The 24,376-nt window shown below is 40.5% G+C and overlaps 1 protein-coding gene across 1 annotated transcript in view; it reads left to right on the forward strand.

Moving 5' to 3' along the window:
• The first annotated feature begins 1,487 nt into the window (after positions 1-1,487).
• The window catches only part of LOC121635020 (potassium voltage-gated channel subfamily D member 2-like), a 104,882-nt gene continuing 81,993 nt past the window's right edge, over positions 1,488-24,376 (forward strand). Inside the window, exon 1 of the mRNA XM_041978030.1 lies at positions 1,488-3,218. Within this exon, the coding sequence (XP_041833964.1) occupies positions 2,107-3,218 (1,112 nt within the window). The 5' untranslated portion in view covers positions 1,488-2,106. The remainder of the gene's footprint in view (positions 3,219-24,376) is intronic.

Here is a 24,376-nt window from a genome sequence, read left to right on the forward strand (position 1 = left end):
CACTCCAATGTTGCTTTGAACCAGCAGGATAAAAGTAAGCTTGATTATGTGATCTGCCGTCCTAATAAATGGGATTCCCAAATCCGGATAGCTTTTAACTGGATTAAATCTTTTGAACAACCGGCCCTGCATTAAAACTGTAAAATATCTTTTGCGTTGATAAGACGGTTACAACGACCAACGGTTTATATCTCTTCATTTCGATGCATATTAACTACATAAATTGGGTGAAGCATGAATGTAACCTGCAGTGTGAAGGTAGCCTCGTGTTAACACCTGCTGGTAGATTTGGCTTGCAAGTGCTTCCTGTTCTAAGACCAGAACTCCTGAGACCAGAATGTGGCTCCTGGTCTGCATTTACAATGTGCTCCATGGAACAGGGAAAAAGTGGACCTTTATCTTTGACTTTCTTTAAAACAACAGAACCTGCAGAGTCACTGTTCCACCACACTCTGCATGGAATCCATCAATCAAACATATTGATTAATACCTCAGCACACAGATGGGACCCTGTACATGATGTAAACGCAGCGTTGATCAGGGCTCTGGTGATTTAACAATTCTCTACAAGTAGCAACTTCAAGTGTCTCAAACTGTGAAAATAGATGATCTCCTAGACCCTTCTTCCCGAAACACCCCTTTCTTCTCTGTTTAATCTGAAAACTAGAAATCTGCTGCTGAAAACCTGGATTTAAACTGTTAAAGACCCCATCTGATTTTACCCTGTTTATCCAACGTCCTGGTCAACCTGACCACCTGGAGCATTCCAGTATCTCTCCAGTCTGCTTTTAGAAAATGGACCCAATGGTACGAGAAGTTTTTTTTTTTTTTTTTTATACCCAGTCATGTTACTGACTTGTTGCCAGTTAACCTGATTAGTTGTTAAACGCTCCTCCAGGTGTTTCTGATTTGTACCAGTTACTTTTCCAGGCTTTTGCTGCTCCTGTTCCAACTTTTCCCAGATGTGTTGTTGCCATCATATTCACTATTAGCTCATATTTTCCATCACATGGTGAAATGTCTCAGTTTCATCATCTGTCTTGTTTATCTTCTAAAATATGAGTTGATGAGATAATGGTTTTATTAAGAATTTACACAGAAAACTGCCTTCTTTTTTTTTTTTAAAAAAATAAGGTTGTACAAAAAAAAAGTTTTCTTTTTCTCCTTTCATTTTCTGGAAACACTGAACCGAACATGACCATAAACCATCTCCAGCTGGAGGTTTAGCAGACACCGAGTCTGTTTCACTCTGAACTTTGTGTTTCGGAGGTTTTCTCACTGTGCGCGATCCTTGAAACAACAGGGGCGCGCGGACCTGCCTACTGTTACCATCTGCGGCTGATTGATAACGATCACCGAAGCGAGCTGCAGGTTTCTTCCTCCGACGCGCGGGATTCTCCGTCGACACGCCCCCAGCCATCGCGTGGGGAGGGAGGAGGAAGTTGGGTTTTCACTTCTCTCTCCAAGAGCAGCTGTGCCGGTGACCGGAGAAATAACCGCTGCAGTTGCTTCTCTCCCCGCCGCTCATTGAGCGTATTTGCCGCAGTTCAGTTAGGTTCTGCTCACTGAGGATTTCCTCCACGCTGTGGCCGCCGGACACCAACCACTCTTCGCGGCGGAACACAACGTCCGCTCGCAGTGGGGTCCGACCGGGAAGCAGCCCCGGAGCGGCGGACCGGTTCCAGGTCCGGTTCCGGGTGCGGAGCGCGCAATCATCCTGATACCTGCCGAACTTGTTGCAGAGCAAATAGCGCAAACATTGCGGGAAGATCACGCGCAGAAAAGACGGGATTGAACGGATTGAAAGAAGGCTTTGGAGTTTTTTTTTTGTTTGTTTTTTTTGTTGTTTTTCTCCGTGGTGATGAGTTTGTTTGTTTGATGTCTTCTTTCACTCTGAAGCTTTAAAACAAACAAAAAGATTCCGGAGTGGTTCAGGTCTGAGTCTGTGGATTTACTTTTATTTTCCTTTTCTTTTTTTGCGTTTTTACGCGTTGATTTTGTGCATAAAGATCTGGCCGCCTCTCCTCCTCCTCCCCCCGAATGTCCTCCTGCTGCTCCGGCGCTCCGTGAACCCTCATCGAGCCTCCGCAAAGCTCCGGGAGAAGGATGGCTGCAGGCGTCGCAGCATGGATGCCGTTCGCCCGAGCGGCGGCTATCGGTTGGATGCCGGTTGCCAGCGCGCCCATGCCAGTCCCCCCAAAGGAGAAGCAGCGCGGGCGGAACCGGCTGATCATGCTGAATGTGAGCGGCACAAAGTTCCAGACGTGGCGGGACACGCTGGAGCGGTACCCAGACACCCTGCTGGGCAGCTCGGAGCGGGACTTCTTTTTCCACGAGGAGACCAACGAGTTCTTCTTCGACCGCGACCCGGACATCTTCCGTCACATCCTCAACTTCTATCGCACCGGGAAGCTGCACTACCCGCGACAGGAGTGCATCTCCGCGTACGACGAGGAGCTGGCGTTCTTCGGCATCATCCCGGAGATCATTGGGGACTGCTGCTATGAGGACTACAAGGACCGGCGGCGGGAGAACCAGGAGCGGATCCAGGACGACGAGGAGAATGAGCAGACCAACGACCTGATCTCCGTGGACATGAGCTTCCGCGAGACCATGTGGCGAGCCTTCGAGAACCCGCACACCTCAACCATGGCGCTGGTCTTCTACTACGTCACCGGCTTCTTCATCGCGGTGTCGGTTCTGGCCAACGTGGTGGAAACGGTTCCGTGTGGTGCCGCGCCGAACCGCGTCAAGGAGATGTCGTGCGGTGAGCGGTATGCGCTGGCGTTCTTCTGCCTGGACACCGCATGTGTCATGATATTCACCGTGGAGTACCTGCTGCGGCTGCTGGCCGCGCCAAGCCGATACAAGTTCGTAAAGAGTGTGATGAGCGTAATCGACGTGGTGGCCATCATGCCATATTACATCGGCCTGGTCATGACGGACAACGAGGACGTCAGCGGCGCTTTTGTTACCCTACGTGTCTTCAGGGTCTTTCGTATTTTCAAGTTCTCCAGGCACTCTGCGGGACTTCGCATCCTGGGCTACACACTGAAGAGTTGCGCGTCCGAGCTGGGCTTCCTGCTCTTCTCTCTCACCATGGCCATCATCATCTTCGCCACCGTTATGTTCTACGCTGAGAAAGGATCCAGCGCGAGCAAGTTCACCAGTATCCCTGCTGCCTTCTGGTACACCATCGTCACCATGACAACATTGGGGTAGGTGATGCTGAGCATGGGTGTCTGTGTGTGAAGGGGGCGGAGCATTGACCCCTAAAATGGGCGGAGTTTGTTGTTGTTGCATATGATCAAATGATCTCAAGTCAGAAATTAGTTTTGGTTTTGTTTAGATTTTGGAACTGGGTCTGTCCAAGGTCTCTCTCTTCTATCATTATCAATGTCTCAGGAATGGTAGTTTGTAACTCTGTGGGGTAAATTGTGATGGATAGTTACCCTTTAGGTCATCTGCAGGAGTTTTCCAGGCATTTTATATCCCGTTCAGGTTTACAATCCAGCCACAACATGTATCGTTTATTCAAAGACTATCTGGTAAATCCACAATGATCCATGTTAACACCATTACATTTTCATTATAAAAAGATCACTATCACTACTATGTTGCTAAAAGACCTCTAGACCTGGAAATGATGATGAGGAAGGGCTTTTTTCAGACACTGTGGTCCTTCTCCTCAGGAATGAACCTCACACACTTAAACGTGCTTGAGATCAGGTCAAAGTCTTTCATGATACTACAGTTAAACTAAAGTTCCTTATCCAAACATAACCATGACGAGTACTGGTCCAACCATAGACTGTATATAAAAGATGGATGGAGCCTCTGTGATGTCACCCGTAGGTTTCTGAAGAGCTGAATTGAAGCTCATTGGGTGGTTCCCACTGTCGACCTCTTGGCAGCGTCACTCCTGTTGTTAGTCCCGGAAAATCCAAAAATGGGCAAAGAGGTGGAGCTGAGAGGGGGGCTGTGGGGGTGGATGATTGACACCCATCAAACTGAGCTGCCTTTAGCAAAGAGATAACCGAGCTAATCCAGATAAAATCATGCTCCAGTTTGTAAGAATTTGACATGATTTGTTAGAAACAAGGTCATGAACGCTTCAGATGTCATTACTGTAATAGACCGGAGTGGTGCGAGAGCCTTCATTGCTGCTTGCAGCTTTAATTTCAGTTTTGTCTTCATTTAACTGAAGGACGTTCTGGCATATCCAATCTTTAATTTGATCGATGCAGTTGATCAGTTTGGATTGGACTGCAGTCTCCAGAGGGGTATTGCACGAAACCAGAATAAAGAAATCCAGGATGATTAAGCAAGCCCAGCTTGACCTAGCTTGCGCGGCCTATCCTGGCACTTACTGATTGCACGTTTGCTGAGCCAGGATGAGAAGGTGCGGCTAGGTTAAGCCAGGTGAAGATAGTTGGGATAAGTGCGTGTGCACGGCATACTGAAGCAGACCTCGCGATCGCTCACAGAATCACCGATGGGGAAATGGATAAAAGTCGCGCGTCCTACGTCACGGCCGCTGAACAACAGCTCCTGACGGAGTTCTCTGACGAAGTTAAGGATATTATAAGGAAAAAAGGCAATACCAATGCCATAAGTAAAGAACGCGAGAGAGCCTGGCAGACAATAGCCGACCGGCTCAATGCGTAAGTAGTCAAAAACTGTACAATTAATAAACAGTGCTCCCCTGGAACTGTCATAATTAGGCTACAATTAAAGGAGTTACTTTTCAAATCCACTAACTGTTGTATACTTTAAGAGTGACAAGCAGGTGCATGTTACTCAGGAAATGTAGAGTATGATTAGGTGCAAACAATTATCCACAATGTGTCATTTAATCTATTTTCCTCATGTAACGTTTTTATCTATTTTATCTTTCTGTCCTTCATAAAGGACAAACCTGTCTGGCCATAAAAGGACCTGGCAGCAAGAAAAAATTAAATATAAGAACATTTTGCAGGCTGGTAAGTGACTCCAAAGTAGATAACAGTGAACAAATGAGGTGAATAGATGAGGAGTCTGCTGACATGTTCAATGTCTGTATGATTGTAGCAGTTAAAAAAAGGCCTATAAACTGGCACAGGGGGCGGCCCACCAAGCCAGGATGTGACTCCAGCAGAGGAACTGGCCTCCATTTAAATAAAGGGAGGCCAGTGATGGAGGGGATCCAGGGAGGGACAATAACTGACTCTGTCCCAGCCACAGAAACTGTCCGCTTCATACAAGGTACACAAAGTACTGCAATTCTACTGCACATGGAACACAATCAAATATAATATAGTGTCTGACTTTGGATAACCTTGCAGTGTCTGGGAACATAATTACACTTTTGGAGCCACCAGAAGATGATTCGGTTAGTACAGTGTTTCGAAATCACAGGCTTGGTATGTTCTGTGAAATCTTAATCCAAGTCCTCTCGCTACATGTATACGGCAGGGGGAAGGCACATCTGCAGCTGCAGAATGCACGTCTGCAGAGGAGGAGACTGTGTCATGGAGTCCAGAAGGTTTGAGGCATGTCAATTTTATGGGATTGGCCTGCTTATTTATTCCATGAAGAATATGAAGTCAGTGATGTGGTGCTAATAGAAAATGTGTAGCAGGACCCGGATGCTGCACAGTCTCCTAAGCGGCCTGGTAACACTGTGAGTATTGGCTAAAGTAAATCTACGTTATGCACAAATCCTGCTGTGCTAACTGACATTTCCTTTACAGACTTCACAAACTGTCAGAAAGCTTTATTCAGGGTACCTGGAGAGAGAGAGAGAGCTGGCAGATGTTAAAAGCTGACTCAAAAAGAGCAAGCTCCAAGGAACGGAGCTGGATCTTGAGATTAAACGCCGGACACTCAGAAAACTGGACCTGGAAATCCAGTAAACGAAAAACTGTATCTCTCAATGACATAGTCATCTCCAAAGGCCAGGGGATGTGAGCTGTCCCTGAAGACTCGTTCACGTCTGAATGCTCTTCTGAGGATGCGGGCTTCCTCGTCCAGCACATCCTCCGAAAAAGGGCAAGCCATTATGAAGAGGGAACAGGTGAAGGGGAGTTGGACCTATATATTCTACATTGCCCTCGTCACGGATTTCTTTGAATACACCTTTGTATCCTCATCCGCTGTGTTTTGTAATCTCAATTAATGCAATAAAACACATATTTATAAAACCTCTGACAGCAATTTGACGAGCAGTCTTCATTAGCATAGCAATATAACACTTGGCCTGAGTAATAATACTGCAACTCGAATCCATATAAAAAGGCTGTTGCGATTACGAGCAGATTTCAATTAAATGTACAGTGACTGTATATGTAATATTTTAATACTGGATGATTAAAATGACGCGCCATACTTAGGAAGACCATGGACATGCTGTAAAACACATTAATTCCTCACAGAATTGACGTTGGACATGCAGGTGACTCGCTAGGATTAATCTTCCGGCAGTTAGCCTGGTCTGGAGCAGGCTAGCTGCAGCGGATAAATCACCACAGTAACTTGGCCGGGTTTAGTTTGAGCTGCTTTCATGCAACCGACTTAGGGCTAAATTCAGCCAGGACAACCAACATATCCCGGCTTAATCCCTTATCTTGGTTTCGTGCAATACCCCTCTGGTCAGATGGTTATGTAGATTTGTTTGTCAGCAGTATAATTGTGGTAGTGTGTTTAGTTGTTTTTCATAATTTGAGCGAGTGGCAGCACTCGCCACAGGAATTCATGGTTTGCTCAGATTTGTTGTTACCCATTGACACAAAGTAGGTTTGAGTCTTTTAAATAGGGCTCAAACCAATTAATTGCAGTGCCAAAAAGTCCTACCCAGTTTTCCAGTTGGTCTAGTGAGATGTTATGTCTCAAATGCAGCACTGAGTCTAGCAGTACCAAGACTGAAATATTTTTCGCTTACTCTTGACCTGTTCAGCCAGAATCCATCAGTCTCAAAAAAAGTGCCTGTGGTCGCAGAAGAAGTTGAAATTGTCTATGACAATGAACTGGCGTATGGTACAGCTGACAGCCATGTATTCAGACTAAACAGCCTACCGAATCTCTCTCTTTGCATAATTTCTTTCTCTCCCATCTGATATCATATAGGGCCCTATAAAATCCGTTTTATTTTTTCGCAAATTCCGTTTTTTTCTGTTTTAATTTTTGGGAATTCCGTTTTTTCCAATATATTGTTGGATTCCCATTTTTTTTTACCTTTTACTCCTATTTTACTACCAGAAACAGAGTGTTTTTAATGTCAACAACTAAAATGTAAACAAATTAAATAGAAATTAACTTACATTTATTGAGGTGACAGACATTTCCTCAATACAGTAACATCCATCACATTAAAGTGCATCAAAAACAAGCAGCAAGTGATTAAACTTTAGTTGAGTTGTTATAAAACAACAATCAAACATTTTAATTTTCAAAACTAACTTAAAAAAAGTTATTTAAGCTGTAGGACTAGTTAGTACTTGTGAGCTACTCCAGGTTTTCGACCTAACAGACATCACCATTTAAATACAGTGGTCCCTCGCCATATTCATCTTCTGCGGTCTTGCTGTTTCGCGTATTTTTTTGTATGCAGCACTGCATATTTAAGTATGTGTAAATTCTATTTCAACCATTCTATGTTCAAATTTTATTGTAGGAATCAGCCCACTGTGTTTTGTGTCTTGATTGGCCAAAGGACTCTGTCCAGAGTCAGTCTACTTCGTGTCCTGCTGTTTTTTTCTGAAAAAGACAGCAACAGCCAGGGCCTTCTGAGAAAAATGACGTTACAGACAAGGATGGGGGCGCAGCGCCAGCAGAGAAGCTGTAATATTTTTTACGGGGTGAGTAATTATTAAGAAATTCACACTGTTAAATATATGTAGATTTTTGAGAGTGTATAAAGTGTGCGAGAATGTTGAAAATGTTTATTATAGTTTGGTCTATAAACACCCAGAGGAGGGATAATTAGGCCTTAACATGCATTTGAATTGTGAAAAATTAATAAGGTTGTCATTTCGCAGATTTCATTTATCGCGGGGTGTTTTCAGAACGTGTGCCCCGTAAACGAGGCACCACTGTACATGATTTCCATTCTCTTAGTGTTGAGTTCAGTGAGTGTCTCTCTTGTCTGTGAGAAGAGTTTATATTTGCTGAAGCTTTGCTCACAACCAACTGAGCTGACTGGGAAGTGGATGAAGGGCACAGCCATCTCTGCAACTCTTGGGAATCTTGCACTTAGGCCTCTCTAGTAGTTTGCAAGCTTCATAACAGTTGGGTCCCTGGAAACACATTGCTGATAGGCCATCCACTGCTCACTGAGCTCTGCTGATGGGTTAGCCATGGGTTTCAGTGTTGAGTAGGCTTCAATCTGCTTTTCCATGGCTGGAGCATGTCTGGGATCAAAGACCCTGGTCAGCCTGTACACATCTCTGGTTGAATGTGTGTCCCAGTGCTTTGAGAACTTTGTGAAAGCCAAGTGAAAGGCATCATGAAGATTGTCCAGCATGTTCTTCTTCTCTTAAACCCCCATTTTCCTCAGTAGCTCATCTGTCTTGGGCCCATAAGCACGTTTTTGCTGTTTCATTAACTAGGTAGGACCCAAGATCCTCCTCGACATTGTTTGCAGAAACTGCTGTGGGTCTGTGGGTTCCTTCCAGGATGGTCAGGGATGTCATTGCTTTGGAGCAGGCTTCTGAGATGAAGGTTAGCTTAAGAGTCTGCACCTTCTCCTCTGTTTCCAACTGGCTAAGGATGTTCCTGACTGCCATGCCTGTTGACTCTTCTGCTAACAAAAACTGTCTGTACAGGTGAACATGCGCTGCATGAAATGTAAGTCGCTTTGGATAAAAGCGTCTGCTAAATGACTGTAGAATAGAATAGAATAGAATAGAATATTTGACGGCCTCAAACCAGCTATTCCATCTGGTACACACTGCCTCAGGAGGAACCTTGACCTGCACACACTCCTTGTTGATGAGGAAGGTCACTCATCTTTGCTTTCTGGCAGGCTTCTTGAAGAAGACAGAGCTCATCCATGTCCCAAGTGAGGTAGCATCAGAGAAGTATTTGTAATGCTGCCAGGTTTCATCCACCAGATTGACGATATGGCAGAGGCTGGTAACATAGACACTGTTTGGCATCAGTCCTTTCAGGACCTCCCTGTATGGCTTCAGACAGTAGTCGACATTATCTGTGACCACTGCCCAGCCAACATTCAGATCCAGACTGTTGCTATGGAGGGAGACTAGTATGGATTGGGCAACTGTTGAGTAGTTGCATCGATCCATGAAGACATCCACAAGAAAGTATTGGTTTTCAGCTCCTGTGCTAAAAGAAGAAAAAATATTAGGTAGCACATGTAGTTTTAAATGTCTGTTTCATTTGTTGATGTAGATTGATGATGATGATGACGATGATGATAATAATAATAATAATAATATATTGTATATTGACATGATTATGACATGACATGTAAATTAAAAAATATGTTAAAAGTTAAGTTAAAAAAGAGAAAAAAATAGAGGAAGGAAATGGACAACATTTCCAATTCTATTACAGTTTCATACCTTGATTTACATGTGCAGAAAGTAATCCTTTTCAATTGTATTGTATGTGCATGTCAGCCAGATTCTCCCATGGGATCAGTTGTTTTCTGATTCTGCATTACCCATTAATAATCCTTTTTAACAAAAAAACCTATATTCAGTTATCTTATGATGTTGTTATACATGTAACAATAAAAGGTCACAATTATAAGTCATCAATGCCTGAACAAACAAACTTGCATCAGATAATATTCCACCCGAGGGGCAATATTGGGTAAATACAAGCACATAATTCACTTAACAAATTGAAATAAGTGTTGACCGTTGTACAACAGGTTGTTAAACTCACATTAACTTACCAATGACGATGTTTAGGATGCTGCAGTCGCTTGCATCCATGGTCTCATCCACAACAATAGAGTACTTTCTCCAATGGATCTTTTGTAGCACAGAGGAAATATGTTGCTTAAACATTTGGGGGAGGTGAATTTGGTGAAGGCTGCTAACATTTTCAGGTGGTGCTCTTCCCTGTTTGCAGTGCACCAGTAGAAGCTCTGCAAAGAAGGGGAAGTCGGCCTCAGCACACACCGTCACAAAATCTTCAATAAACTCTTTTTTTTTTTTTGTGTGTGTCCGATGGCTTGAATGTAGAAGCAGTAATGTACGTCTGTAGGGACGTGGTCTTACTAGCATTATTGTACTTTTCCTTGTTTCTCACATGGGTTTTGGACACTATGTGGTCACTGCATGTATTTTTACGTTTCCAGTCAACGGCGTGTTGACAGAATCTGCAAAAAAACAGTTTACCTGATACATAAAAGTCGTTTGGGAACTGCTCAGCTCTGCACTGAGGGGTTAGCGTTGAGTTCCACAGTTTTTTCACTGATGAAGACAGAGGCAGCCGCTTCACCATGCTTACATTGTTTTGGAGAGGGAGGGGCTCAGTCTGTGAAATCTTGTGTCACTCAGATTTGCTTTCCTCCATGCAGTTTCCGCAAGATATACATTCCTCCTCCACATGATAACAGCATTGCAGTTAAGTTATGTCAGATTCTGCGATGTTCCGCATTAAAAAATAGATCGTTTTAATCTGCCTGTTCCACGATTCCGTCCGTGATTCACTGATCGTGGAAATTATAGGGCCCTAATCATTTCCTTGGGCAAGCACAGTACTTTAGTACGTTTTCCACACACATTTCTGACATATTTCACACCAAAGTCACCAACAATCAGAGTCTGAGACCCATCCTTTGCTTTTACTTTCTGAGTTGTTCTTTGTACTTTCCCTGTTGTGTTGGGAGATTTCATCCTGGTCATCAAATGTAGATCCAGAATCCTGCAGCAGTGGAGCAAACCTGTTCTGTAGTTGCATGTCTGCTTGTTGACGAGAAGTCTTGTTGATAGTTCTCCTTTTGACAACTGGCTATGACTGCATCTTGCTAGGGAGAGGAGTGAGGAGGTACTTGATCTGGATGGCAGAGCAGGCCAACCGGTTGCCTCACTAATCTCAGTAAACTGGGCTCTTCCTGTTACGCATTCTTTCCATATCCCTGTGAGATAATTTACACTCCGGCTTTGCACCAAGAGCATTCCAGGGAGGACTATCAATGAAAGTGCTATTACCTTGCACACTGTCCTCCCATTTCTTTCCAGCCATGTTTGTGTTAATTAGCTGTTTGCTGGCAAAGTTTTATCCTCTGTTTTTATTAAAATGCAAAGTTGTATAATTTCCACACAACCCATTCACCTCCACATTCACCTTGAGCAGTTGAATCTTTGTTTCCAGCATGGTGATGTTCTGTAGAAGTTTGTAATAGACATCTGTTGAGAAGGGAGGCATCTTGCGGCTAGTTAGCTTTAGCTCATGAGTAGCTGGAGATAAGGCTTCTGCTATTTGTAGGCCACGCTGACGTGCCACTATTAAAAAATAGTAGTATCCAACCAAATCTACCACAAAATACAGTCCTAGTGATTCAGTATCCAGGAGCCGTTGTCCATAAATTTCTTGAGTAGGAAAATAAGAATATTGGCAGAAAAATGCAAGTAGAGGGAAGAGCGAAGCAGCAAAGCGTTAGGAAGGGGACAGAAGCAGGAAGCAGTTCTATCCAAATAAAAAAGCTGGTCACTGTTGATCTGTGTATTATTTCTACAAAGTTCTGTTAAGTACACGCTAAAATTCTATAGTCATTTAGCAGACACTTTTCTCCAAAGCGACTTACATCTGAGAGTAAGTAGCATTAAGGATCCAACTGGAATATTCGCCTCCAGGGACATGTTACATACATGTCCCTTTTGGGAGTCAAACTTGGGTCTCCCGTATGGGAGACGGATGCTCTGCCAAGTGAGCTATCCTGCCTAACCCAAAATCCAAATAGACAACTTTACTTAAAAATATATATAAACTCATTAAACTTTGTAACTTTGAGTGATTGATTTGATTTTGTTGGAAGTATTTGAGGATTATGGAACAAACTTGAATTGAATAATGTCACATAAATTAGAAAAGATTAATACTCAAATCAAAATGTTTGTTTTCATTTTCAACACACAAGAGGATTTCTGGCCCTTCTTATAATAACCCCTGGCCTCAATAGTGCTCTTGCTTTGTAGTTGGAACTTGGTGTGTGTGGGTTTATGCTCAAACTAATGTCAGACCACAGATGTCTTTGTGATGCTGCAGCAGCTGCCTGGATAACTGGTTTTAAACACAGGGAAGACCAGTAACTGGAGAACAGTTACATGGCGTCTAGACACTCAGGTGTCTGAAATTCTGGTGAAAGGTGGATTGTTGCTGATATGAGGTCAGTATAAAGACCAGAACATGTATAAAGACCAGAACATGTTTTCCTGTCTGTTTAGCTGAGAACTACTTTCCTCACACCAGGAACTTTGGAAGTAGAAATCAGCAAGGGTGACATAGGCTGTTTTTTTTTTCTCCTTCTTTTTTTTTAAAACATTTTTTTTATTCCTAATTAATACAAAAAAAAAAAAAAAAAAAAAAAACAAATGTGAAAATTTGAGATATTTTGGCTTCAATGATTGAAAAAATGGACATGACATTTTTTTTTAGATTTTTTTATACATATTTCTGAAATCAATCAAAACTTTTTTGTGTGTTTTGAATTATTGATCCACTTAATGAGTAAAAAAATAAAAGTAAAAACGTAATTTCAAAAAGTATTGTAATTTCAGCTATTACTAATCTGCCAAAGTGAAAGGTTTCAAAAAGTGAATTCTCTAATTGTAAACAGCATTGTGGGACATCCTGCTCCCCCACCGTCACCATTTCTGTGTTGTATGTTCATTCTTTAAACATTTTGATCTTCAAAGTTGTAACTTATTTAAGATTAGCAATAATAACAAATAGATTAACATGAAGTGATAATCCACTAGATATATTCTATTAAAACCAATGTTACATTTTACAGTTCCAAAAAGTCTGTTTTCTTGTTCTGGTCGGCCTTTATGCATTTATATCTATTTATACATTTATTTACATAATTTTAGCCTCGTAATCTGTCAACTGAGGCTGCCCTGAAAACATCATGTCTGCATGCTGACTGGGATTAAAAGCTTCGGCTTCTACAGGCTAGTTTATATAACCCCTCCCCAGAAAATGAGTTTTAAGGGTTAAAAACCTCATCTTTTCTTCCTGGTGGCCTGTTTATGCTTTACAAAAAAGACATGTGCAGAGCTTTTTTTCCATCTTCTGTGACATTCACATGTGTAATTTGGTTAGTTTTCGGGGTCCTTGCAGAAACCACAGCATTGAGCAAGACAGCTGAAAACAACTTTATTGCTCTTATGCGTGAAAAGTGCTTCATAAATAAAATTTGATTTGATAAGTGACGGGTGAGAGGAACAAAGAAGAATCTGCATTTGTTTAATATGCATGGTTCTGATCAGTTGGTTTGATCATCATGTGTCTGTCTGTGGTTCTAATCAGAGTAGTTTCTGAAAGTCATGTCTCAGTCAACTCAAATGATTGACAGCTCGCCTCAGTGATGTCTTCGTCTGAATTCTGATGTGAAAATCTGTGAATTTTTTGATTTGATATAAAACCAAATGGTTTGGTTTTAAAGTTGGACAAATGGACATGTAATCAGAAGCTGCTCTGAATAAAACTAGGAAATTAAACATGGTGATCAATAATGAACCAGGAGGAGCTGCCGATCAATATCAGACTGGTACTGAGAATAATTAATTTGGGAAGAACTTTCATCGATCCATCTTCATCCTCAGATCTGTTTACTAGACCATGTCCAGGTAGAACTGGTCCAGAAGTCCAGGTAGAACCTGTCCAATAGTCTGCATAGAACCAGTACAGAAGTAGAACCGGTTCAGATGTCCAGTCTGGAAGTCCAGGTGGAATCGGTCCAGAAGTCTGGGTAGAACCGGTCCAGATGTATGGTCCAGAAATCCAGGTAGCACCAGTCCAGAAGTCAAGGTAGAACAGATCCAGAGTTCCAGGTAGAACTGGTCTAGAGTCAATGTGTTTCCTGCGTTGTTTCAGTTTGTTGTCAGTTTCTTTGGAGAACACAGAATCATTGGGTTCTGTTTGGATCTTGTGGATCTGTGTGGTTCTGTTGGGTTTTGTACTGTTTTGATGTCTGATCAACAATGACATTAACATAACAAACATCATGAGGTGTTTAAAGACCCAGGCATTTAGGAAAGAGCTCTGAAGTGCTCCTAAATATTCCTGAACTGGGTTTTATGTTCACTAATTTTTCTCATTCCTTGCAGCTCTTCTTCTGCAGTGTTTTCCCTGCAGCTCTTCTTCATTGTTTTCCCTGCAGCTCTTCTTTTGCAGTGTTTTCCTTGCAGCTCTTCTTTTGCAGTGTTTTCCCTGCAGCTCTTCTTTCGCAGTGTTTTCCCTGGAGCTCTTCTTCTGCAGTGTTTTCCTTGCATCTCTTCTTCTGCACTGTTTTCCATGCTACACTTCTTCTGCAGTGCTTTCCCTGCTGCTCTTTTTCTGCAGTGTTTTCCCTGCTACACTTCTTCTGCAGTGCTATCCCTGCAGCTCTTCTTCTGCAGTGTTTTCCCTGCTACACTTCTTCTGCAGTGCTTTCCCTGCAGCTCTTCTTCTGCAGTGTTTTCCCTGCTACACTTCTTCTGCAGTGCTATCCCTGCAGCTCTTCTTCTGCAGTGTTTTCCCTGCTACACTTCTTCTGCAGTGCTTTCCCTGCAGCTCTTCTTCTGCAGTGTTTTCCCTGCTACACTTCTTCTGCAGTGCTATCCCTGCAGCTCTTCTTCTGCAGTGTTTTCCCTGCAGCTCTTCTTCTGGAGTGTTTCTTTCCTGCAGTACTGGGTGTCAGATGTTGATCATATGCACTGTGTCGTGTTTCTCTTGTTCCAGCTCAGTGACATGCCTGCAGAGCAGCACAAACACACATGTATTATTTAGTCACATGACCTCCTGCTGCTGTAGATGACCTGATTAACCTGAGACACGAACAGACGGAGATCACCCCGATAACATCCTGTCTGAGACTGTTGAACTAAACTATCTGATGTCTCATTTCTGTCTGACTCCTTCCTGTTGGCCTCCCAGCTGTGTGTGTGTTAGTCTGTGTGTGTGTACACTTTTTAAGCTAGTTCAGATGTGCATGTAGGACTCATTGTTGGTGTGAAGATCAGCTTTTAGATAGAAGACCTGTTATCTCTATTGATCTTTACTGACAGAGCTGATGATTTGTCCATAAACAGACGATAAAGTGAAAACCTTTTTTGTTTATAGTGGAGGACAACAGGAAGTCTCTGCTGAGCCAAGCGTAAGGTGGTTGATGAAGTCATAGAAGCCGAAGGTTTTCTGTTCATGGTTCAAGATGAATTCACTATTTCTGTCCATCACATGAGGAGCTTCTACTTCTTTTTCTACTATTTCTACTCATTCATCTACTTCTTCCTTTTCTTCTCCCTCGTTTACTTGTTCTACTACTTCCTTTTCTTCTTCTTTTCCTACTTCTTCTTCTGCTGGATGTTCTGGTCTGCAGCGGATGGAGGGATTTTTTTGAAGATGAACTTCCTTTTGTTCCATATTTTCAGACTCCTGTCTCCTTTTCTTCTTCTCTCTGTGGGGTGATTTGCCGTTAATGCTGCTAATTAAATTAATGCGTTAGCTGCTCTGAACACACTCTGTGATTATTTTTAATGATCTCATTAATGAAGCCACCTCTAGGAGCAGCCAAGCAGACAAGAAGAGTTCAGCTTGTCCAAAAAGCTACTGCTGTTTCATTTAGAAATGAGCATCTTAATGACACTGAGGCTAATTTCCTTCAAGACGACAGATAATTAGAGAAGAAGAAGAGGAGTAGGATGGAGAAGTAGTGGGGTGGCAGTTTTCTTTGTTTTTACCGTGAATCTTTTTCGTCATTTAAAGTCAAACTTCTATTGTTTAATCCTTCTTTAATTGTTTAGAACTCTAGTAAAACTGGACCAACAGGTCGGAAGGAACTTGGTGGAGAAACACCACCCACCTGCTCCATCACACTGCTGCTCCTTTCCTCAGAGATTCAAACATCTGGGGCTGTATTCCTAAAGATTCTTAGTGCAAGAGTTGCTCCTAGTGGCCAAATTCTAAGAAAATTCTGAGAATCAGGATGTTAGAATTTCTAGTGAATAGTAGATCCTAGTAAAGATAAAAGCTATTCCTAAAGAATCCTAGCTCTTAAGAGAGCTCATAAGGTGAGATCTGTTAGGAGCAGGGAAGAGGACTTTTAAGATGCTCAGGAATTCCCTTAGCAGAGGACAAAATGGCGGACAGAAGAGGTAGGACAGATATTCTCCAAACACTGGATGACAGCGAATTGATTAAATGTTACTGACTGGATTGTGCAGGAATCATATTTGTGGTTTTTGTACCTCATAAAACACTTTTATGCTCATTGATCGACTGATCTTCTTTTCTCCAACCAACACTGCTTCTTATAGGCCGTCACCAATCACACAGTTGTGGAATCTGAGCTATTTTACCCTCGTTAATACAAAATGGAGTTGAAATGTTCAAAGTTGAAAGCGCAACAATTACCAGCAGGATAAATATAAGCAAATAAATCAGCATGTGGATACTGTGCACGTGGGTCTGAGTTTCTGCATTTTCTGTAGGATCATTTAAAGTGTAGCTTACCATTTATTTTCTTTTTAAGTAAAATATTATTTATAATTACACAGTTTTCATATAGATTAGATTCTATGATTAATTATTGATTTGATGTCCATTCTGTCCATTTTCACCAAAGGTGTGTCTAGCTTTTAGGCTCAACCAATCACAGCTTTTGAAATTATGACTCATACCTAGCAATGGGGTCGACCACACCTCCTCACTAAGACAAGAGTTTCTGTCCATTCCTGGCTCAGCGTTCTCTGAGAATATTCTGGAATCACTACTAAGCTAAGACTCTTTGATAGGAATTTTTTAGGCTAAGTTAGGAGCTCTCTGAGAGGATTCTCAGAATCTTTAGGAATATCGGCCTTGGTGTTCACACAGCGGCCATGTAGAGGCAGAAATGCAGCGTTTCTGTAAGACAGGAAGGAAGGAAAAGACAATGTTTTTGTCTTTTCCTTCCTTCCTGTCAAATAGTAACTCAGAGTCAAACAGAGCAGCTGGATCATGGTATGACTGACCTCGTGGTGCGTTTAAGTACACTAAGAGATCTCTACTCCATGATTTCATTATTTCTGTTTCATTCCTTCATAACACAGTTAGTTTATATCAAAGTCGAGGAGGTCAGAATTATTTTCAAAGCTAAAACAACAAACTTTATTTTCTCCAGTTTCAAAGACCGGATGACAGAACCCGAGTTTCCTCATGGCAGGAAATCAGCTTATAAGAAGCAGTAAGTAAACCAAGCCTGTTTCTCTACGGAGCCACATCTTCAAAGAAGATGATGCGCATCATTGTCACCATGGATCCTGAACGAGGAGAAAGATGGACGTTGCATGTCATTAACCTCTTAATGCCTGAATTTATTTACAATTAAACAAAAACATAATAAATACAGAGATAATAGAGAAAGATTTTAACAGAATAAAGTACAGTTTCATATTAAATAAATTAATAACAATAAAGGTTAATAAATACAACATTATTTAAATTTCTTTAAATAAAATATAAATAAAAACAAAAAGCAAATAAATAAATCAAACACAATGAATAACCAGAAGTGTTTGGATGCGTGAAGATAAGTTTCCTTTTTATACAGCGGAAAGGCCGACACTTCTTGTCTTATTCATAAGCTGCTTATCTCTATCTCTCTTTCTCTCTCTCACACACACACACACACACACACTGTATATGTGTGTAAATAATGGATTTAGTAGTAAAATGTCCACACTTTGAAATGTTGATGTTTTTAATTTAAAATATAATTTTACATTTTGTAAAGCACAAAAAAAGAAAAAAAAGGAAAAATAGATGGATTAAAATTGTGAATCAATTCTGACGTGAAAACGTCTGGATGGGAAAAAAACAGGATTTATGACATGAGAAGATTTATTGTGACAACAAAGACATAATCCACCAAACACTGATTTACTATCTGGTTCTGACTGGTTGTGATTAGTTTAGTTTGAATGAAAAACTTTTTTTTTTTGTTTGTTTGTTTTTTTCATCATCATCATCACCCTGGCGTGTAGTGTATAATGTTTAATGATGAAAATCCACAGATAGACTCAAACTCACCATGTCAGGATGGCATCAGGAGCAGAATGAAACTTTTCATTTAGAATTTTCAGATGGTCCCTGAACTACTCATGTGAGACGTTTAAATCTGCTGCAGGAAAAATGAAAGTTTAAGATTGTGATTTTACCTGGAGAGACTCGGTCTGGTCCAGAACCAAATCAGAACCCCATCAGAGCCAAATCAAAACCCGATCAGAACCCTGAGGCAATTTTCCTTCTCTTATTCATCTCAGAAGAAAAATTGGCTTGAGGAGAAATACTCTACAAACCACAGGGTCCAGAACCACTACATCAGACTGCTCTGGTCCATTTCCCCAGACCCACCCTGCCCCCCAAATCTGCGACGAGTCAGCTGAATGTGAATAGAAAACAATTTGCCGAGTTGAAACTTTGGCTTTTAGATGCCAGAAATGAAATAATAGGCAGAGTGTTGAGGCTCATTGATCTGGAGCTGGATGTGAATATCAATGACAGAGAGATAAATACACAGCTGCAGCACACACACACATACACCCGCAGAAAAAGACCTTTTATTTAAAGGTACAGCTTTACTCAGCCCCTAACCTTCCTCGCCTTCTTCCTCTTCTTCCTCCCTCAGCTTCCATACCTTCCTCTGATTCCTGATTCTGCCCACGTCAGCAAAAATCTTCAATAAACTCATGACACAAATCCCAGAAAACTGACGCCAGATGTAAATTGTTTGAATGTTTGTAATCTGATTGTTTAGTTTAGTGAGATCCCCATTAGCTGAAGCAAATACTCAACTAATATATATATATATATGTATATATATATATATATATATATATATATATATATATATATATATATATATATATATATATATATATATATATATATAAAGTGCTGGGCAACAATTAAAAAATGTTTAATCGCAATTAATCGCATGACGTGCTGTGATAAATCACATTGTTACGTGCAAAATGTCTCTTTCCTTTAAAAGAAGGCCTACAGCTATATAAAGAAAATGCAGTAAGTTTTGGTTTACTAACACAACATCAGGGGTCTCCAACCTGCAACTCTGGAGCTGCAAGTGGCTCTCTGGACCTTCCACAATGTCTCTAAATACGTGGCTAAATTATTTCTTTAATCTATCTTTCTTGTCATTAGGTTGGAAACCAGAGACTTTTTTTCTTTTACATAATTTTCCACAAATATCTACATCCCTTAGAAGAAAGTCTGTTTATCCTCTTTTTATAAAGGTTTTATGTTTTTCTCTATTTTAAAACCTTAAAAATGGAAATAAAAATGTGGTTCTTCAAAAATTACAAACATCATATGGCTCTTCATTAAAAATATATATTAACTTGCCTTTTTGAAAAGTCTCGTAACATTTGCAGCTCTAAACTAGTTTTATTTAGCTGGCTGAGGGAAAAATGGCTTTTTGGATTGGAAAGGCTGCAGACCCCTGAGCTAAACACATAAACAGGTTTAGCAGCAGTTTTCACTTTAAACAGCAACACTTAAAATATTTCTTCATATATATTTATAAAACCAAATATTTATGACAAAGAAGCTACCAGTTCAGCAAAACCATTTCTATCACCAACAAACACAGTTTAGACAACAAACAATTTAAAGAGCAGCTACACAAAGTCCGAAAAATATGTAAACAAAGATGATGTCTCCCCGTGTCCACCCCACGGCATGAACACGAACAAACAACTCCTCTACTGAAAGCTCACATCTCACAGATTCCACAGCTGGAAGTTTTATGTTGATATGACCAAGATTCACCGAACCAGAGGCAGAAGAAGACCCGATTTATGCTGCAAGTTTGTAAAAGTCACAAAGTCTTACCTTTGCTGTCTTGCATAAATTAAAACTGCATTTGTTTAAAAAAAAAATAGTTTCCTGTCCCAAAATTACATGTTCTGTCCATCTGCATGGATTTGACAAAGAGAAACGTCGGTTCATGGACGCCATGTTTCTGTCATCAAAGCCAGCGGCCAGAAGAAAAATAAATAAATTTAACGCACGATTGAAAAAATTAACGTTAATTAAGCGTTGCGTTAACGCGCGATTAAAGAGTTAACGTGCCCAGCACTAATATATATATATATATATATATATATAATGTGTGTGTATACAGACAATTCAAAGTGCTTTACATAAAACAAAGACATTACAGATATTTGGAACAGTAAAAGGCTTCAACACATAATCAACACATAATCACATTAAAATAATAAATTACGTTAAAATGATTAAAAGCAGGATAAGTTAAAAAGTTACCGTGCAGATTTCATGCATAGGCGCATGACAAAATAAATGTTTTTAACCTGGATTTAAAAATGTCTACATTTGGGGAAAGTTTAATCTCCACTGGCAGTTTGTTCCATTTGTTTGCAGCATAACAGCTAAATGCTGCTTCTCCATGTTTAGTCTGGACTCTGGTCTGGACTAGTTGACCAGAGTCTTTGGATCTAAGAGCTCTGCTAGGTTTATATTCTCTGAACATATCACAGATGTATTCTTGGCCTAAACCATTTTGGGATTTGTAAACAAGCAGAAGGGTTTTTTTTTTTTTTTTAATTTAGTTTTTAGTTGAGAATGTTTTATGAAAATTTTACAAAGAAAATAACACAGACATTAATATGAACACAAAACAGGGGGTATACCTAGGGTTCCATAAAAAAGAATATATGAATAATAAAATAAAATCAAAATGATAAAGTGAGAATAAACATGATAGTACAGATAATATAGAAAATTATACAAATTCTGGACGCCTTGACATAATGTATCTTTTCCATTTATCCCAAATCTTGTCAAATTTATCAGACTGAAATCTACTAGAGAATGTTATTCTTTCCATAATGAACAAACCGTATACAATCTGGTGCCAGTCGTCCAGAGTTGGAGCATTTAAACTTAACCATTTCTTTGTGATAGTTTTTCGGGCAGCCAAACTTAAGATACCAAACAGGCATCTAGTCTCTCTGTCTGTGTACACTGAGTGTAAAAGTCCAAAGAAATGTTCATCCCAGTTAAAAGGGATTTGCGTGTTCAGAATCACCTCCAACTCAGAGTGAATCATAATCCAAAAGTTATTGATCAGAGGGCATGACCAAAGAGATGAAGATGTTTTACTCCTTGAGCCCCACAGTTTCTACAGCAGCTGGAGGAGCCTGAATAATGTTTACTTTGTGCAGGAGTAATAAAGTATCTACTGAGACTCTTCCAGCCAAAACATCTCCATATATTAGAACTAGAGATTTTCCACTGAAATGCACACAGTTGAAACCAAGCATCATTAGAGATTACCACATTTGTTTCCCTATCCCATTTTTGTTTAATGTAAATTGAGTTTAAATTTTTAGTTTCCTGAATACCTTTGTATAGTCTTGAAATTAGTTTGGAACCAGGGTCTGCATGGTATGTCAAAATAAAAATTTTCAATAAAGGAATTTCATAAATATCTTTGCTTTTAGGTATGAATTTCTGTAAATAATGCCGAATTTGAAGAAACTGATTGAAAATCTCTGTGTCCCTTTATCATAAAGAGTGCAATATGCAGTTAAACCTTGTCCTGCCCAACTTTTAAATTTCCCATCCAACTTACTAGGAGTAAAATCTAAATCATGAGCACACCATCTTAGAATCTTAACCTCTTTGTGCCATTCATTCTTGTTTAGATACTGTAACCATAGCTTTAACGCTAAGTTAATCCATTGATTACCTTGTTCAATTTGTTTTTTAATAAGTATTTTGTCCCCTAGTCTTGCATGGATTGGACAATCCATGGAAGTCCCTAATTCTATTTCTTTCCACCTTGCTTGGTAATATTCATTACACCAACACACTAGAGCCCTGAGTTGAGCAGAGGCATAATAATCTTTCATACATGGCAGGGCCAACCCCCCCTTTATCCTTTGCTAGCTGTAGAGTTTGATACTGTAACCTTGGTCTTTTTCCCTGCCAAATAAACCTGGAAATTAATTTGTCCCACTCATTAAATTGTTTATCTGTTATTTCAACTAGAAGTGATTGGAACAATTAAAGCATCCTTGGCAAAATATTCATCTTAACAGTATCAATACGTGATTCAAAACTAAAGATTGGTAACAAATTCCATCTTTTAATATCCTCATTTATCTTAAGGTACAAGGGCTTAAAATTTACATCAAATAACTTTGAAAGATATATGGGGATGTTTACTCCAAGACACTTCACCAGTTCCAGCTCCCAACTCAAACTAGCTATAGATTTCAGTTCCTGAGTCGGTTTGAAATTGAAAGTTAAAATCTGAGTTTTCGGGATATTGAGTTTGTAACCTGAGATTGAGCTGAATGTATCCAAGAACGACAACAGTTTAGGAAAAGAAGTAATTGGATTTGTCAAATATATCAAAACGTCATCGTCGAACAGAGATTTTGTGTTCTTGACCTCAAGCAGAAGGGTTTTAAAATCTATTCTGTGACTGACTGGAAGCCAGTGTAAAAATTTCAAAACTGGTGTGATGTGTTCAGATCTCTTAGTCCTGGTTAAAACAGCAGCATTCTGGATGAGCTGCAGCTGTTTAATGCACTTTTTAGGAAGTCCTGGTAAAAGACCATTACAGTAATCCAGCCTACTGGAGATGAATGCATGGATGAGTTTCTCTTGGTCTTTCTGGGAGACTAGACTTTTAATTCTGTTGATGTTTCTGAGCTGGTAAAAAGCTTCTTAGTGACAGCTTTGATGTGGCTGCTGAAAGTCAGATCTGAGTCTATCAACACTCCCAGGTTACGAACTTGGTTGCTGATTTTAAGAGCCCGAGTGTCCAGGTGTTTACCAATGCTGACCCTCTTCTCTTTGCTACCAAACAGAATAATCTCAGTTTTATCTTCATTAAGTTGTAGGAAATTCTCCTTCATCCAGGTGTTTATTTGCTCCAGACACTGACACAATAAGTCTACTGGACTGCAGTCATCTAGTGACAGAGACACATAAAGTTGTGTATCATCAGCATAACTGATAAGTTGAACAGAAGAGGTCCAAGGACTGACCCCTGGGGGACTCCACAAGTCATGGCCACTCGCTCGGATTCATAGCTGCCGATCGTAACAAAATAACTCCGGCCTTCTAAATAGGACCTGAACCAGTTAAGGACTGCTCCAGAAAGTCCAACCCAGTTTTCCAGCCTGTGCAACAGGATTCTGTGATCTACAGTATCAAACGCCGCACTGAGATCCGACAGAACCAGGACTGATACTTGACCAGAATCAGTATTCAACCTAATGTCATTTAACACTTTGACCAGAGCTGTTTCAGTGCTGTGATGAGGTCGGAAGCCTGACTGAAATTTATCAAGATTTCCACTTTCATTTAAAAAGTCATTAAGCTGGTGAAATACAACGTTCTCAATAATCTTGGAAATAAAAGAGAGGTTAGAGACAGGTCTATAGTTGTTCATTATAGAGGCATCTAGAGTCCTTTTCTTTAGGAGTGGCTTAATAGCAGCTATCTTTAGTGACTTGGGAAAAATGCCTGATGCCAGTGAGCTGTTAACTGTGGTCCCTCATCAAATGTGAGATCTACAGGGAGGGAAAACAGTACACCTCTCTGAACAGTGTCTGGGAGGCTGTGGTTGCTCGTGAACATATCAAGACAATGACAGAATTTTGAGTTGTTATATTGGTTTCCCTGGTGAAAATAAATAAGTGAAATGGGTATATATTTGGTTTTTGTTAAGTTGCCTAATAATTATGCACAGTAATAGTCACCTGCACACACAGAAATATCCTCCTAAGATACTAAAACTAAAAAGAGCCCCACTCCAACTTCCAAAAATATTCAGCTTAGATATTTATGAGTCTTTTGTGTTCATTGCAGGCATAGTTGTTGTTGTTGTTGTCTATGGGGTTAAGATCAGGTGAACAAGGAGGCCATGTCATTATTTTTTCTTCTTTTAGACCTTTTCTGGCCAGCCACGCAGTGGAGTACTTGGATGTGTGTGATGGAGCATTGTCCTGCATGAAAGTCATGTTTTTCTTGAACGATGCCGACTTCTTCCTGTACCACTGCTTGAAGAAGGTGTCTTCCAGAAACTGGCAGTAGGACTGGGAGTTGAGCTTGACTCCATCCTCAACCCGAAAAGGTCCCACAAGCTCATCTTTGATGATACCAGCCCATACCAGTATCCAACCTC

This window comes from Melanotaenia boesemani, chromosome 23, assembly GCF_017639745.1.
Source record: "Melanotaenia boesemani isolate fMelBoe1 chromosome 23, fMelBoe1.pri, whole genome shotgun sequence".
NCBI classification, from domain to species: Eukaryota; Metazoa; Chordata; class Actinopteri; order Atheriniformes; family Melanotaeniidae; genus Melanotaenia; species Melanotaenia boesemani.